Below are 17,386 nucleotides of genomic sequence, written 5' to 3'. Positions count from 1 at the left end.
TGTGGGATAAAGGGGCTTTCAAGGTACCACATTCAATATTGTATTAAATTCATATTTTATTTATAACATTAGTAAAAGCACCATATAATCATATAAATACAATTGTAGATCAATAATTCAATAAAAATGAAACAATGGGGTTGCTCTCCGAATTAGATGAAAGCTTGGGGAGTATGTCTAAACTCTACACGTTTGCAGATCTGGTCCGCTTCCTCAGGAGTTAGATAATGACTAATTTTTTAGTATTAGTATACCATCATAAACAGGAGTCAAAGGTATAATACGAATCTGTGAACAAAAGATACAAAAAGAGTTTCCTGCCCCTTTTGGAAGTCTCTTTCTTCCTAACAGGGAAACATACTCCATTAATTCCACTATACAATTCGGGGTGTGATATTATTTAAGGATTTTTTTCATCATTTAACAAGATTGTGATGAACTGCAGTAAGGATTCACTATGTTTTAATCTTTACAAAATAGAAAAAACATTTTTTTAAAAAATACAATAGTACTAATCCTGTAAACTACATGGATTATTTAATCTCATAATTATCATTAAACTGTATTAATATATAACCAACATATTACACAGCGCTGTACATTATATAGGAGTTGTAAGTGACAGACAGACTGTTTACAAGTATTGTATTGGTTTTGAATGGATTTTTAGCTATTGAGTGTATTTTAACATGGTAAATTCAAAAGCATCTCTGAGAATTATCTTGGTTGTGCCTTTATTATGGCTTATTAAGTGTCATCTCTACCCAAAGAAATTCACTTGTTCACAATTGGTCACTGCCAAAAAAAAAACGCTAGAAATAACAATTTGGGCTAGAGAAGAGCAGATCTGTGTACACAGATCAGCAGTCCATCATTAAATACATTGGAACGCCAATGCCTGGACCTGTCCCACCCCACTTTATAACTGATTTACCATAAGAAAGTTATCTAATAGTCTTATAAATTGCATAACATCTCAATTCATGTATTTGGGGACTCTGCATATTGTTTAAGATGCTCAGAACACATAAATTAGGTCAAATTTTGTTGCCAGGTCATGTTCTCTGCCCAAGAGAAGGACAATGTTCAAGCACAGTTGTTAATTGACTATCATTGCCCGAACATGGTTCTCTCAATGGACTTTCACACAAACCATGATTTTTGTATAGGTGAAGCTTTTTGGTTCTAAAAATCTTTAATTGAGGCTTTCCATATTGTGGGTAAGTTAGGAACCCAATCAAATCTCATGGATGTAATAAAGCATGGGAGCCACCTCCTCCCTAGGTTCCCTATAGCCAAACTTTGTCACATGGGGTGACAGTATCCAAGTTTATGCAAACACTGATATTTATAAAATAAGCTGCAGAAAGATACAGTAACGTATAGGCTGAAACAGAATTTAGCAATGCAGCAGGTGCACTATGTGGCCTCTGCTGCGCAGAATGTTTCATAAGTAAAGGTGTAAGAAAAGGCCCATCACTTCCTTGGGCCTGTGTTCTATACGGGGGACATGGTCCCAATTGGCAGGATCCTTCTGCTCGGGGGCGCACCAGCAAAAGCCGTGGACCACCGGTTGACTGCTGCTCTGGGTGATTGTGGTCACTTCTTTGTGCAGAACTCTCCCCAGAATATTTTAAAGCTGCGTGCGAAAAAGCTGTAGGTGGTCGGTGAAATATTATAAAGGAAATATTTAGAGATCATGCCAAATGAAGATGTCCATCTAAACTTGGAAACCCTGTATAAGGGAAAAAAGTCAGGAAGAAGAGGCTGTTCACACTCAGGCTCTTTTCAGAAAGAGGTGTTGGAGCTAAATGTGGACACAGAGGTAAGACTAAGAGGTGTCATTGAGTTGATCTTTGAAAAGGCGATCACAGAGCACAGCTTTTCATTGACTTACACCAACATGTGTAAATGCATGGCCATGATCCAAGGGCTAATGCTTCGGAGAAAGCTGAGAAAGTACCAAGGGCTGATGCTCCTGAGAACACTGTGAATTTTTGTAACCTGCTTTTTGGATTCTGCCAGAGGAAGTTCGAGGCAGGAGGAAAATGATGATTTGTTCGCGAAAATGCAGAAGGAATTAGATTTGGCAACAACGCCAGAAGATAAGGCTAGTCTTCTAAGGCAACTGGAATAATCCAAGTACAAAGCCTGGCACCGATCTATTGGAAACACTAAACTCATTGGGGAGCTAAAGATGATCTCAGAAAACATTATTTTTTACTGCATAACAACACTGCTAAAAAGTTGTGATGAGGAGTCACAGGAATGTCTCTGCTGCCTGCTCACCACCATTGGCAAGAACTTGGATTTTGATAAGCCACACATGGACTTTTTTTTTTTTTACACACACCAACTGAGAAGATCGTAAAGGAGAGGAAGACTTCCTCACGGGTATGAATCTCGTTGCAGGATGTTATAGACCTCAGACAGAGAAACTGGGTGCCATCCAAGGACCCAAAACCATTAAGCAGATACAGATCACAAAGCGGCCATGATTGAAGAATTGGAGGAACAACAAAAAAATATTTAATAGGCTGATGCCCAAGGACAGCTGGAGACATAGAGGTCAGAGAATGGAGAAAGAAGACTCAAATACTGCAGAAGACGCAAAGCATGAACCAAAATATGCAATACTAAAGCGTGCGCTTGATAATCAACAGACTAACCAGATACAATCAGACACAAAGCCTTTGGATGCATGCAAGCGGAAGATTAGGTTGTGGCCAATGAGGAAGAACTAAGGTTCAGGACACACCAACGGACCTTCTACAAGTGAGTCTTGATATGCAGAGCTAAAAGATTGGGGCAGCCATGCTACCATCTGGAGAATTCTGGAAAGCTCAACTCTGAGAGATAGTAAAAGATCAGAGTTTTATTTTCGAAAGGATGCGCTCCTTTTTAAGCAAGTACCCAGACAGGGAAGCGGCCAGGTTGTTGGGGGAGGTGTTTTCAGATTCCTTGTTTTTTGGAAGTGATTCCTAGGGAGCATAAGATTCTAAGATCAGCTCTGCGGCAGCCGGAGATTGTGACGGAAAAGCTGGCCAAGGAGGCGAGTCTCGGTAGAATGAGTGGGTCTTTTATGTCGCAGCCGGTTGAGGGTTTGGTGGTTTTGCGCGTGCCCAAAAAGGTGGAAGGAAAATTTCAGATGATTCATCATTTGTTGTTCCTGCTGGCAGGATTGGTGAATGATGGTATTGATCCGGAATTATGTAGGGTGGTGTACAAGTCACTTGGTGCAGCTCTCCAGTGGGTAAGGCGATATGGAGCAGGGGCACTAATAGCGGACATTGAGGCCACCTTTTGGCTGCTGCCAGTGCATCCTGAATGTGTGTGGTATTTGGGTTTTAGATGGAAACGTGAGTACTTTGTCGATCGCTGCCTTCCTATGGGGTGCTCTCCTTCCTGTGCTTTATTTGAGCAGTTTAGCACCTTTTTGGAAAAGGTAGTGAGGACAGTGGCTGGGGTGGAATCAGTTATTCAATATTTAGATGACTTTTTGTTAAGTGGGCTGCCAGGGAATTTAGTTTGTTGGGTGTTGTTAGCTACACTTCAGCATGTTGCGGAGCATTTGGGGGTTCTATTGGGGGATAAGACGGAGGGTCTGGGGACGAGGTTAAGTTCCTTGGCATTGAAATGGATTTGGTGGCCATGAAAAGTAGGTTTCCGAGGGTGAAGTTGCTAGCCTTGCAGGAAGAAGTTTGAATGGCATGTGGTTGACAGAAAAAGCGCTTCCAGGAGGTTCAATCATTGCTGGGGAAATTAAATTTCGCTTGTAGGGTGGTAAGGATGGGAAGGATATTTTGCAGGCATGACTGGCGGCGGCCACGGTGGAGGGAAAGCACCGTTGCGCTTTGTGCGGTTGTCTGGAGAAGTGAGGGCGGACCTGGAAGTTTGGCAGGTTTTTCTTGATTCATTTATTGGCAGGGCTCTTTGGTTGGAAGGGCCAATTGATGCGGTGGATCTAGAATTTTATACAGATGAAGCAGGATTGTCGGGTTTTGGAGCTTATTTTAATGGTAAGTAGTGTGCAGGGGAGTGGCCTAAAATGGGTGGAGGTGGGGCTAGTTAGGAATTTGATAGTTTTGAAGTTGGTCCCAATCGTCGTTGCGGTGGAGCGAGATGAGGTGGGGTGAGATTGCTGGCTAACAAGAAAGTGAGGTTTCATTGTGACAACTTGGGGGTAGTGCAGGCAATCAATAGTTGATGGTGTTTCCTGGGGCGGCGGTGCATTTACTGCGGCATTTGGTTTTGATATGTTTATAGCATAATATTTTTCTGTTTGCTTGTCACATTCTTGGGGTGTGCCACATGGTGGCTGATGCTTTATCTCCTTTCTAGCCGAAAGCGGAGCAACACGGTTGTCCTTGTCCGGGGAAGTTGTGGAGCATTGCACTGGGCTCATCGGTGGTATGATTCTGTGGTCTGATTGACAGGACTTGGGAGATATATGCAGCGATGTGGTAGGAATGGGGTTGGTTATGCAAGTAATTAGGTAGGGGGAAGTCAGGACAGATACATGTGCATTTGTTGTTGTATTGGCTGGCCAGGGATTTTACCAGAGGGGTGTCGGTTGCGGCAGTGAATAAAAAATTGGCCTTTTGGTTCAAATTAAGGGGTGTGCAGGATGTTACTAAGGTGTTTGTGGTATGACTGTCAGTAAAGGAGTATTATAGGGGTAGGGAAGCTCCAGACACCAGAAGGCCAGTGTCATTTACCTTGTTACAGAGGCTGCTTGAAAAACGGGGGGAGGTGTGTTAGGGGGTATACGAAACAATTTTGTTTAACCTCCTGGGCGTTCATTTCTGTCCAGATTTATATGTCTAAAAGCAGTACATTATCTTTATGAAAATTCATTTTACAGTACAATAAAATAGTATGAGTATAATAAAGTTTGAAACACAAAATCATGTCAAAATAATAAATTAAAAATAATAATAAACTTTGACATGATTTTGTGTTTCAAATTTTATTTTACTCATACTATATAATATTATACTGGAAATACATTTTCATGAAGGACAATGTACCGCTTTTAGACATATACATTCAGTATTGCATTAAATTGAGTTATTTTGTATTGATTGCAATACAAAATAATTTGAAATTCCCGCTGCGCCTCTAGCGACGGCTGTACGCACCAACGTCACAGAGAACTCCCGGGAACGTCAGCACACTCGCCAGGGGACAAATCGATGAAGAGGACGCAGCCCGAGGATGGCAGGACACTGGAGGACACCAATGGGACCAGGTAAGCGTTTATTTTGTTTATTTTTTTTTTTTTTTTAACTACCCCGATTTTGGTTTGGGGTTATCGCTTTCAGCAGGTTTTTTTTACCTGGAGTCACACTCGGGCTCACCGGTTAGGAGGTTAAGGCGGTAGGGCGATGTGCATCAGTGAGTTGGTCAGTCCGACAAGAACCAGGATGGGAGGTATTTTGGTGCAGGATGTTTTTTCTTCAGTGGAAAAGGTGAGTTTGGTTGTCAGGCGTTCTAAGACTGATCAGCTGGGGAGAGGTTTACGGATAAAGCTGTTTAGCTTAAAGGGGTCTCCGGTGTGCCTAGTTAGAGCAGTGGCAGAGTTGAGAGAAATCAGGCCGCCAGGGGTGGGTCCACTGTTGATACATGTGGATGGGTCCTTAAAATTTCGTTTTCAGTTTGTAGCAGTATTCAGGCGTTGTTTGGTTTTACTGGGAATGGAGGGGCGGGGTTATGCTTCTCACTCTTTTAGGATTGGGGTGGCTATGGAGGCTGCCAGATGGGGATTGGACGAGCGGATCATTAGGAGGATTGAAGGTGGGAGTCCAGGAGGTTCCAGCTGTATGTTCGGCCCCATCTGTGGGACGGGGGGTGAAATTATGTGGTACAGGGGGGGGGGACAGTTTTTGTTACGCGTTTTGGTATTGTTATTTATTTTTTCTTAGGTGGATGCAAATTTCTGGTCTGGATTGTCGGGCACTCCTTCGACTGGTGGGGTGTGAGGAGGGCAGAGGTGCGGCCAGATGGTCAATTGGGTTTGTCAAGGTTAGAGGTGACTGTGCGGTGGATTGGTGTTCCGGGTATGATATAAGGGTGGTGCCTGGGATTAAGCAGCTTGCAGCCATTTATCGGCCTCCGGATATTGTGGTGGTCCATGCTAGAGGTAATGATATATGGGTCGCAGGTCTATGAGGGAACTTATTAGGAATATTAAATTAGATTTCTTGCAGTTGGAGTTTCCCAGGATGGTTATTGTGTGGTCGGAGATATATCGTGGCCAGAACAAGTTGGAGAGTGGCACAGTCCATGGGAAGGATTGATAAGGCAAGAATCAAGGTGAATAAAGAGGTTGGGATGTTTGTGGCCCGTAATGGGGGGATTTGGGGCACCACAAGGAATTGGAGGAAACCTGGAGGTATTTGCATGGAGATGGGGTGCACCTTAATGCTATTGGCACAGACTTATGGTTTTTAGGATTGCAGGATGGCTTACAAGGAGCTAAAAGAGTGTGGAGGTGCTGTGGCAGTTGGGGACTTGGATGGTAAGCGTCCTGGTGGTATTTATTTGGAAGGACAACCCAGTGGTAGGGTGCCCCTTTAAAGGTTACGTTGTGGGGCCCCTGGGATGGTGCCAGGCGGCTAGGGGACGATGTGTGGTATATGCAACATATACGTGGTTGGACACGGACTTTACCCTGTTCCCAGGCCTGCAGCCGGGTTGGTCAAGTTTTGTTCAAGTTGGTTGGCATAGTGCAATTGGGCACTGTGGTTTAATATGGGTATATTAGGGTTAAAGGATTGTTTATGTGGTATAGTAAGTTATTAATTTGTATAATTTATGTAAATGTGTATGTTATTTGATATGCAAAGTTATATGCTCAATTATGGTTATTTATGTAAATTGTATATGTTTATTCATTATTTTTTATTGTTAAAAGTGGTTATTTATTTGTTAAAAAAATGTCTGTTTGCCAGCCATTTTCAAGTCCAGCAAGGTGTCAGTGTTTCTTTGAAGGGAGACGGTAAGCTAAAAGGGGGGTAAAAGGAAGATATTTATTTGTGATAAGGTACAATGAGGGCTAAAGATCTGAGCTAACCTGGTCATTTGGCTTACAAAAATCATCCACTACCACATTTAAGGACTGGAAAGCTGCAAAATATTTACATTTTGGTTTTTGAGTTTAGAACTCATTTAAATACAGTGAAAAAAATTGCTGGATCTGGCTGCAATTAACTCTAAAGGACAAATGAAATGCTAACACTAAAGTCTTCCTGTCGGTTCAGTGATTGATGTACTTGTTGCCTGGAGCAGCCTTTTAAATATTAGGCAACACTTGCAAAAGAAACAGTAAAAAATGGTAGTGCTACAACACACAGAATATTTATTCCAAATATTTTTTAAGCTGGTGTAAGTCCTCGGTTACTTTCCATTCTGGTAATGAATGTGTTTTTGTCTAAATGTGATTACTTGTACTCCTTTTGTTAAACACACAAATCATTTTGTTCCATAATTCCAGTAACAATTTCAGGTACAGCCATGGACACGCTGAGTCTCTAAATTAAATACCTTCTGAATAATGTGCATTCATTGTCTATTCCTTGCCCAGCATTTCCTGGGTCAGCAAAGACATAATTCCTCCAAAATACAAGACTGGGTCCCCATAGGATTCTGCTAAACAGAATAAAAGACAACAAAATATGAATATAATTTACTGGAAAAGCTTACAAGAAGAAAAAAAGGAATTTAGGGAAATTTGTTTAAACCTAAAGCTCATAAAAGAAAAAATGAGGGGAGGGAAGCAATTGCCCAAAGTCTGACAGGGCAAATGAGAAATTAATAGACTTGTAAGTCATACATCCTGGGGCTGTGGACCTGAAATAGAGATCATACTTCTGCCTCCAGTATATTAAGAAGCCAAGAGTACCAGATCCAGATGTCATCCTTATCGCTCTCTCATTTCCCCTCCTATTGTGTGATACTTCACCTATTAGCTTACCTATTGTGTAAGCTCATCGGGGCAGGGTCCTCTCCTCCTCCTGCGTCACATTCTGTTTTTGACTGTGATTTGCAACCCCTATTTAATGTACAGCAGTGTGTAATATGTTCACACTATATAAATCCTGTTTAATAATAATAATAATTACATGGTGTGATGCTATACTAGAACATGTTCTTATGAGATATCATTGAGATCATTGTTGCCGAAAACAATCTTTTGTGATTGTTTCCAAAGACAAGAATGAATGGGTGCTGTACACACAGAACCATTCTGTTCAATGGAGACAGAAGGTGGGAGATAAGCGAATGGAGCCCAAATCATTTGTTCATCAATCCACTTCAATGTATAGCGTATGTGTATGTAGCGTTACACAGTCAGCAATGGCTCACACTGTACATATTGGACCTGATTTATCAAAACTCTCCCACCACTGGAGAGAATACACTTTCATAAGTGAAGCTGGGTGATCCAGCAAACTTGGGAATGAATTTCCTAAAATCATTTGATATTTGTTAGCAAACGTTTTCAGTCCTGGACAAAATCCATTCCAGGTTCGCTGGATCACCCAGGTTTACTAATGAAAGTGCATCCTCTCCAGAGCTTTAATAAATCAGGCTGATTATATTTAGAATAAATTGTCTGAATGATCTGGAAACAATCATCCAGAGTTTTCCATGGTCTCCTTTTCCTGCCTAAGGGGATAAAGCTATTTTTTCCTTCATGTGTTCATGAGATATGAATAAAAATCAGATAATACCTTTTTTATGGTATTTCATACACAATGATATGTATACGATTGTATATTAATGGCAATATAAAGGTACATATGTAAATATGAGTGTTTCTTGTTGGCAAGGCATGACGTTTCACAAAATGCATTATTTATGTAATTCCATGTATTGTAATAGACTTTAATGAGCTTTTCAACCCCTTGCAGTAGCTCAAAGAACAGACCTATCATAATTTTTTGGAATGTGCTGCAATGCAGTTCATTAGGTAGACAACACCTATTAGGTAGTATTACCATACATTACAAATGAATTGAGGTGATTGCAATGCTGCAATGTTGGCCCTAAATAAACAAGAAAAGTGTAGGTAAATAAGGCCAAATAAAAAATCTGGATCCAGGTGGATCACTGAACAACCGAGTGCAAAAGACTTCTGTACTTTACTTTGAAGGTGAGCATAGGGGGATCCCACTTACTCATTCTCCCCTCACCACAGGACAGCTCTGTGTATACAACATTTTCCGGTCACTGCAAACCAGCACAAAAGTTTCCAGTGACAGAAATCTGAATTCTGTACAGGGCTTATGGCGGCACCCAGGGATTTTTTAGTGAGCCACTGAACTTTGTGGCACATTTTTTGGCACTGGAGGTTAATCCTAACAAGAGCAAGAGTGATTTATATTTACACACACGGTTACACCTTTTATGTAGGGGTATAATATATTTAATGTATGCTGTTAAACTTGGGCATACACAATCAATGCATGCAAGAAAATGAAAATAAATGAACAAACAGTAGCCAAAAAAAACAAAAGAAGGGAGCAAAGAAAAGTTAATATTCCTAGTAAAAGGTTTATGAAGTTAGATGAAGAAAATCAATGTGTGCTTTTATGTTGCTCTTAGAACATTAGAACATCTCAAAGGATGTTTCTTTCTAGCAGATTTTTTTACTTGTTTGTTTCAGTTTATTTCTATTTATAAGTAACAAAAGGTGAGTAACAAAAGAGTCCTTTACAATATATTAGTCAATTGTTCTTCTAAAGAGCAGAACAATTACCAAATCACAATAGTGAACTATTAGTATTCACAAGATACCAGCACCGACAAATAACACACTATATGATTGACATGAAATTGTAAGGAAAAAAAATATGTATTTGCAAAACCTGAAGTCCTAAAACTCCATGGCCCCATACAAGATTATAATAGTGCAATGTATTGTACATATTTGAACTAAATATTACCTGGGCAAGTCAAACATACAGGGAGACACAAGCCAGAAAATTTGCCTGGTTATGTCCCATAATTCCTAGTTTCTAATTTGTATGCTATTGTCATGGGCTCAGGAACTTCAAGCAAGACACATTTGTATTTATCTGCAGCCACAGAGTATGCTTATATACTAGTATGTAATTTTAGTGTATTATAGAAGTTGTGAACCCTCCTATTTCAATGGCAGAATTATTTACCTACCATCAAATCAGTCCACAATGCCTAAGTATTGTGTTAAAAGATTGTATATTTATTAGGTATGTATCTGCTTGATGATCAGACCACATTAATACTTCAGGTGACACTCAAAAGGTGTGTACAAATGTCCCAGAAAGATCACCTTATATTTTTTCTATAGGCAATACTCAACCAGTGAAGAGATCTCTGTCTATTATTTATTAGGGACTGTCAATAACACAGGTTGCAATACTCCCACCCCATTACCATTGTTTGCCCAAACAGAGGTCAGTGGCATAGGCACATGTGCATTCATCAAATGCAAACATACATGATTGTAGCACAATCTCTTGTCAAGGGAGCATTTAGCAGCCAGGTTGTTAAAGTCTTAGGGCATCATTGCACTGAACCTTTGGCATGTGCATAAACAGGAAACCAAAATAATATCTGCACCTGCTGCACAATCACATTTGTTTTTACATAACAGACATAGGATGCACACAAATCCTAATTTCTCTGCATTAAAAAAAAAAAACTGACAGCAGTTAGAACCTTTATCTTGTACTGTTGTCAGAAGCTTTATTAAATTCCAGTCTATCCATCTATATAGCGATTAGGCATTTCAGCATTTTCTTTCCCGTCTTTGGTGGCTACACTCACCTTTCCACTGTATCTTTAGAAGAACCATGGTTGTTACCCAAGACATAGCAGAATTAAGCCCTCCAGTCCATTACCATTAAAACAACCTGCAACAGCAACTCCTAGTAATACTGTATAAAAACACCAACTGTGCAAATGTAGTAATGCTGAAGTTGTTTTTAGCGTTCATAGATTTTCCTGCTGAATTCAGAGACAGTATTTGCTTCTAACAACTAAGCTTCCATATTTAACCCACATCATTTAATAATTCTGCCCATCCATGGACCAATGCAATTCCAACCTTGTTTTTAAACATCAAGTCGCAATGGTGCTGTGACAGGTCACAACTTATTCCCTCAGCAAATAGAATACAGTGCAGAATATAATATATAACTATATATATTTAATTCATAATGGCATTACATAATCCGGACAGGGCACGACTGATTTTGGCATGACCAAGATGTCATGAATGCAGTATGAAATAAAATAAGAGACCCGTATCTTTAAATAAGGGCAGGGGCTGCATGACAGGGTACACAGTGAAAGCCCTGGAAAGTGAAGGGTTAAGTGGTTGGGAATGTGGGAAGGGGGGGGAGAGGGGGCTTGGGTAATTGGAAATGAGTTGGAAAAAGTTTAAGAGGGGCTGTATCGAAAGTGGGAGGTCACTTTTTAGGAAGGAAAAGCTGTCCACCCACCCCTTGTATATGGCGGTGGGGGTGATGAGGGCTTGTTGGTGGCGGTTGAGGTCTGAAAAGGCAAGGTTCTGATGGTGGAAAATAGTAATGTGATGGTAAGGGAGATTCTCGGTGGTGGGGCCCCCCTTTAAAGTGGTGTATAGTCAGTGGCCCCTGCTGGGCGGCTAGGGGCCTGTTGGTAAATGGTGGAATATAAAAATGGTGGTGGTATGGGCCTTGCTTGATCAAACCTGCAGCCTGCTTTGGTGATGTTATCACAAGAAATGTGTGAAAAGTTTATACTAAATAAGGTTACTGTTATATGGTTTTAAATGTTATTTAGTAAACGAATAATTCATTAATGGTATTTATTGTTGTTGTTTATGTAAGTTGGTTGTGACATGTTAAGTCACGTGTTATTTATAATTATATTTATTAAAAGTTATTTATGTGGTAATAAATTGGCTGCCAGCCATTTTAGGTGCAAATTTGTTGTGGAGTGTTTTTTGGGGAGTTGTTGAATTGGGGGGAGGTGGTTGGCAAGTGGAGGGGGGGAAGGTTTGAAGTCTTAATAAAGGAGGGAAAGTTTGGGGAAGGTTTTACTGGGCAAAGGTCTGGGTTGCCCTGGTCACGTACATGACATGACCAGAAAAATATCTGTCATATTTTCAGAAACAGACAGACTGAAAGTGTTGAAACTATTTACATTATATATGTAAAATACACTTTAGAAATAAAGAATGTTGCATTAAATTTCTAAACATGTATGCCTTCCATAATTGGGAATTGATTGGGTTAATAGTACAACAGCAACCTAACATTGTATTGTTGTCTGTTCAGCTCACAGAAGGTAAAGAGGTAACAAAAAAGTTTTGTTACAAAAAAGGTCAGGGATATTTTCTCACATTTGCTAAGAAAGCATAACAGTGTCTCATAGCTGCTATTTGCTATGCAGTGTATGCAATCTTCATTCGGAATCAGCCTCAGAAAATGTAAAATAAATGAAACAGAAGGGCAAAGGTATAGAAATATTTATAAATGCCTAGCCATAATTACATATCTTTAGGATGAAACCTGTTTGGGTTACAGTTACCTTTCACAGCCTAAGCAATCATAAAACCTGTTTTTGGCAGCCATGGAATAATATTGCCAATACTATAGAATAGTTATGTACTTGCCTAGGAAGTTGCATGGTTTCCAGTAGTTCAGTAATGACAGCAACTAGCATTTTTTTTTATATAACTTCAAGTGTAACAAGATAACATCTAGCATCCATCATACATATCACACCTTTGCTGTCTGTGTTTGAGATGCAAAAAAGCACAGAGGCCAAGGTTAAAACAAATCTGGCATATTTTATAGTTCTGAACTACTTTGTCAGATGTTTTAGATATCAATTTTTGCCCACTAAGAAATTCCCTTTTTCCCTTCTATAAAACATTCCCTGCTCTGTGAAAAATCTTATATTTTGTACTAGCAAGCCAACTGTACTGCTTTTGTCAACAAGACCCTTTCATCCCCAAAAATACATCCTTAGCTTAATGTATTGGCTTTCATTCATGCATGTACACATTGTGGTGCACTCATTAGCATCGCTCCAAGTCCATAAAATGCATTGTCGGCTCAATCCATTCTGTAAGGACCATGTAGACATCTAGCAATTAAGAGACTACATTATCCCTTGAAGAGGTCTGCAAGGGCAAGCCACCAGCTCATCCATTATTATAATAACATCGGGAACGTACAATGCATTTTACATCTGAGCCTCTTACCCAACGAGGTGCCATAACTACAAGAATAATGATATGTGTCATTCAGTGAAATTTCATGAACTGTATCAAAAACATGAAAAACCCCAGGACACGACAAGCGTACAAGTCTGAAGTGCTTTCTTTTTCCAGTGTGATATTCTCCTGTTTTGAACTGCTCTTTCAATTATTTCTGCTCTCCGCAAACAAAATTGGCAGGGAAGTTGCCTTCAGGATAGAGAAGAAGTATTTTTATCAGTATGTGCCTAGATTAAAAATCCTTTATTAGAAATTCAGTGGAGGACTGGCCTAATTAAAATCCAATCTTCGCTTTTGCTCCCAGGCTGGATTGAAATTTCTAAAGAACTGCTGTTTCTTGTACTGTGCGTTTGAGTAACTTATGCCAAGAGAAGTAACATTGGAAGACTTCTCGTTTACCTTTGAGGGGATCTAGTTAGTAGTCACTCATATGAAAACAATGTACTGTTTTTTTTCTTCTTTTAGTTATGTGCAACAGGCTGTAAAAGCATAAAAAATGTTCATCTAAATAGAATCGCATGACAGATAAAGCCTAACTAATTCACCTAAACTATACTTCTTTTTATGGATATGCATCACCAGACAGCAGAACCTATTACCAGCAGAACTTATATACAAATACAAAATGAACAACATGACCATCATAATATAAGTAAGAAATAAATATGAGGCATGGTCTGGGCATGACCAGGTGAGCACACATTTCTGGGGAGCTTCAGGCATTAATATACTTGGATTTTACCCTGTATCAACTAACAGCTTTGAGACTAAACTTTATGTGTACTGATGCACTCTCTCGCTTGTGGACTTCTAGCAGATCCCCAGAGTATGTCCTGTGGAGGGTAGGCTGCAACAACATGGCACCTAAGCTGCTGTCATCTGGGTTCCTGGGAGGTGGTGACCCCCCAGAGTAATGGCTAGGCCAATGAAGTGAACATTGGTTGTTAGATAGGATAACTGGACTAGGGATCAAAACACCCAGTGTTGCCCCCATGTAGGGTACATGGTGCCATACAGCCAACTAGTGAGCTTTGCAGTCTTTCTCTGGTCACACTGGGCTGACTAGCTCAGTTGTGCTCCAACTATGGACAAAATCTATGGGGTCTTGTGCTACTACTCAGCTGATGTGCTCTCAAAGCATGGCTTTATTGGATCCCACTAACTATTGTGACCAAAGCAGGCCTTGACTATGTGAATGGAGAATTGAAGGTGACCCTTGCCACTCTGCCTTGTACTACACTGCAAACAGAGTCATAGATACCAGGCTCAAAACAAGGATTCCTAATTCAAGGGTAGATTGGTTACTGTGTCTGTAAAACAAGCTCACGTTTTAAAGATCCAGAGTGACATGTTAATTGTCACAATGAATCAAACAGGAGAGGAAAAGTTACCCAAAACTCATAGTAATGCAATGGAACAGGCATAAAAGATTAAATATTTTAAGTAAATAGTAAGTGCACTTTAAAAAGACTCCATTTGTATACAAAAAAAATCTCACCTTTCCACCAGGTGGTGACTGGAATCTTTACTATCTTTAAGGTTATTGATACAATTATTTGATACTTCTGGGAGTGTTGGCTAGAGGTTTCTCACAGTCCTTGTAGTTCCTCCCACTGTACCCTACAACACTACTAAGATATATGCTATTTGACACACCCAAGCTGTGTGTCAAAGTTTTACAGAAAATAAATATTTGTGCCCACCCCTGGAAAATGAGTGTATTTACACTTTGCAGTGACCTAGACCAGTGGTCCCTTTTTGCAGGTCACGGACCACTAAATGCACAGACCCTGGACTGCGCATGCGTAGGGAGCCATGTGTCATTTAAAGGGGAAGATACTTCCCCCTAGAGTGACATCATGATGCCAGAGATGCAACCCACTCACCTACCTGAGCCTGCGATGTCCCAGCCATACGTGGTCTGCGGCTCTGGCTGGTGCACCCCCCCAGGCGGGGTTCTTCTCCTGACCTGGCTGGTGGGTGCATCAGCCAGAGCCGCGGCCCACCTAACAGACGACTGGGAGTTGGGGATCCCTGATCTAGAATGCAGAATTTTATGATCCAACTTTAGATGTCCATGTAACAGCCTGTCTGGGTTACAAACACTGTCATTTGGTGGTCATCACAAACTCAAAGGCTGGGTGGATCACTAAATTACAAGTGTCGGAAGCATTGTTGAAGGTTACATGATACTGGACGCAGGAAACTAAAATTGTCTTAGAGAGATTTTTTTTTAAATGTTTGAACAGTTGGGAGTACAGTATGTAAGAGGGATAGACTTGCTTAAAGTGGTGGATAATTTCTACAGTATGTAGCTCACTGTAGCAGGACCAAGAGATTGTGGTCCGTAAGGAACCTCACGTGTTTTGTGACTGATAAAATTTGTGCTGTTCAAACCAACAAGCGAAAATGTTTCCCAGTAGTTTGCTAGGAGGATGCACTGTTCCAAAAGTTGGCCCCTGAGCTTTCAAGAAATCCTGTAGGAGAAATTTTCTTTTCCTCACAACAAGTTTGTATTTTAAGTGAGTCACTAAACAACATATTCAGCCCTTTTTTGGACTAATTTTTTTGCCTCGTACATGTACTTCTATGTTTCCCAGATAACTTAAAATGTTTTTTAGCTGGAATTGATGCTAAAATTATGACTGGTACATTTTGAAGATAAATTGCAAAACACCAAATTGAATAATTCTAAAACACGCAAAATAAAAAAGATACTTAATTCTTCTAAAGTTACATTTTTAGATGAACTCTAGTTGATTATGGTTTGTTCTGATAAATATTAACCATGCCATGAGAACAATATATGACATGCTTCAAGTACAGTTCATGTATTATTAGAGGAAATACTAGGAACAAGGCCCAATTCTGAGTACTACCCATTTACTACTTCTGGTTAAAAGCAGTTTCCGATGTAACCCATAGCTTTTTTCTAATTCTTTACCTAAAATATATCTTATACCAAGGCAAAAAATAAAGTTTATTGCAGCTTACCCAATTAATCTTGTGGCTGCATTTGTTTACTTTTTTTTCAAGCTAAGTACATTTTATGCAAGAACAGAAAAACATAGTTGTTGATCCTGATAAAAAAAAAATTAGTATTTTTGTAACTCTATATGTTTAAGTTGAAAACTTCAACTCTTTTCAACTTTCAGAGTTATTATCCATGAACTACACAGACCCTTCTCATTGGCTCACATACTAAAATTGCATGAGCATGCTCACACAATTTCAGTGCGTTGCAAAGCAAGTACTTGACAAAGTGTGTTAGGGTGCTGTTAAGAATGAATGGCAGCACATGTGTGAATGAGCCCTTAAAGTTTTCAGTGGATAAGAGGATATAGGATAATTATGGACTATGTACAGCGCTGCGTAATATGATGGCGCTATATAAATACTGTATAATAATAATAATAATAATAATAATATATATTTTTTGTCCATATAAAGCAAGTTCTAACTTGTGCCATCTTATGCTGTACCTCAATAAAAAAAAAAAGTGATCTGCTCATTTTCTAGGTAACAGGATCTGCTTTAGAAACTTAATCATGAGACACAAAGTTACAAGCTACTCTGAGGTTGGCTGGACCTAAAAGGTTTAAAAGTTTAATAGGTTAATTTTCAGTTTTGGCCTAGGATACATGTGATTCAACAGGGATCGATTTGGGGGGGAATATATTTTGGCGGTCCCTGATCTTTAGTATTACTGTTACCTTAGAATCTTTTCAGATTTAGTCAGGTTGACTTTTTTCCCCCACAATCATAGCTGACCCAACCTCTAAGTTTCACACCCAAGTTCCTGATACAGTGACACAGGAGGAGGAAAAAACCCTGCCCTGAAGGCCTTACAATCTAAATGAGGGAAGTAGCACACAGTAGGAGGGGAGATATGAAATGGTGGGAAGTTTTGAGGGTTTAAAAGACAGAAGACGATGGATAGGCAAGTTTGAAAAGATGGGTTTTGAGGGCTCTTTTAAATGAGCAGATTATAGGAGCAAGCCGAATAGGACGAGGAAGAACGTTCCAGAGTCGGGGGAGTTCTAGAAAAGTCTTGGAGCCGTGCGTGTGATGAGGTTATAAGTGAGGGAGTCATTAGTAGGTCATTGGAGGAGCAGAGAGCAGCTAGGG

The 17,386-nt window shown here is 39.9% G+C and overlaps 1 protein-coding gene across 1 annotated transcript in view; it reads left to right on the top strand.

The window, feature by feature from the left end:
- Window positions 1-3,811: 3,811 nt before the first annotated feature.
- LOC140341784 (uncharacterized) overlaps window positions 3,812-17,386 on the top strand; it is a 60,665-nt gene continuing 47,090 nt past the window's right edge. Inside the window, exons 1-3 of the mRNA XM_072427658.1 lie at window positions 3,812-4,019; window positions 4,342-4,423; window positions 5,925-6,142. Of these exons, the coding sequence (XP_072283759.1) occupies window positions 3,812-4,019; window positions 4,342-4,423; window positions 5,925-6,142 (508 nt within the window). The remainder of the gene's footprint in view (window positions 4,020-4,341; window positions 4,424-5,924; window positions 6,143-17,386) is intronic.

This window comes from Pyxicephalus adspersus, chromosome 12 (assembly GCF_032062135.1).
Source record: "Pyxicephalus adspersus chromosome 12, UCB_Pads_2.0, whole genome shotgun sequence".
Lineage (NCBI taxonomy): Eukaryota > Metazoa > Chordata > Amphibia > Anura > Pyxicephalidae > Pyxicephalus > Pyxicephalus adspersus.
Note: the sequence above shows the minus strand (reverse complement) of the source record. Positions and strands in the feature narration are given on the sequence as shown.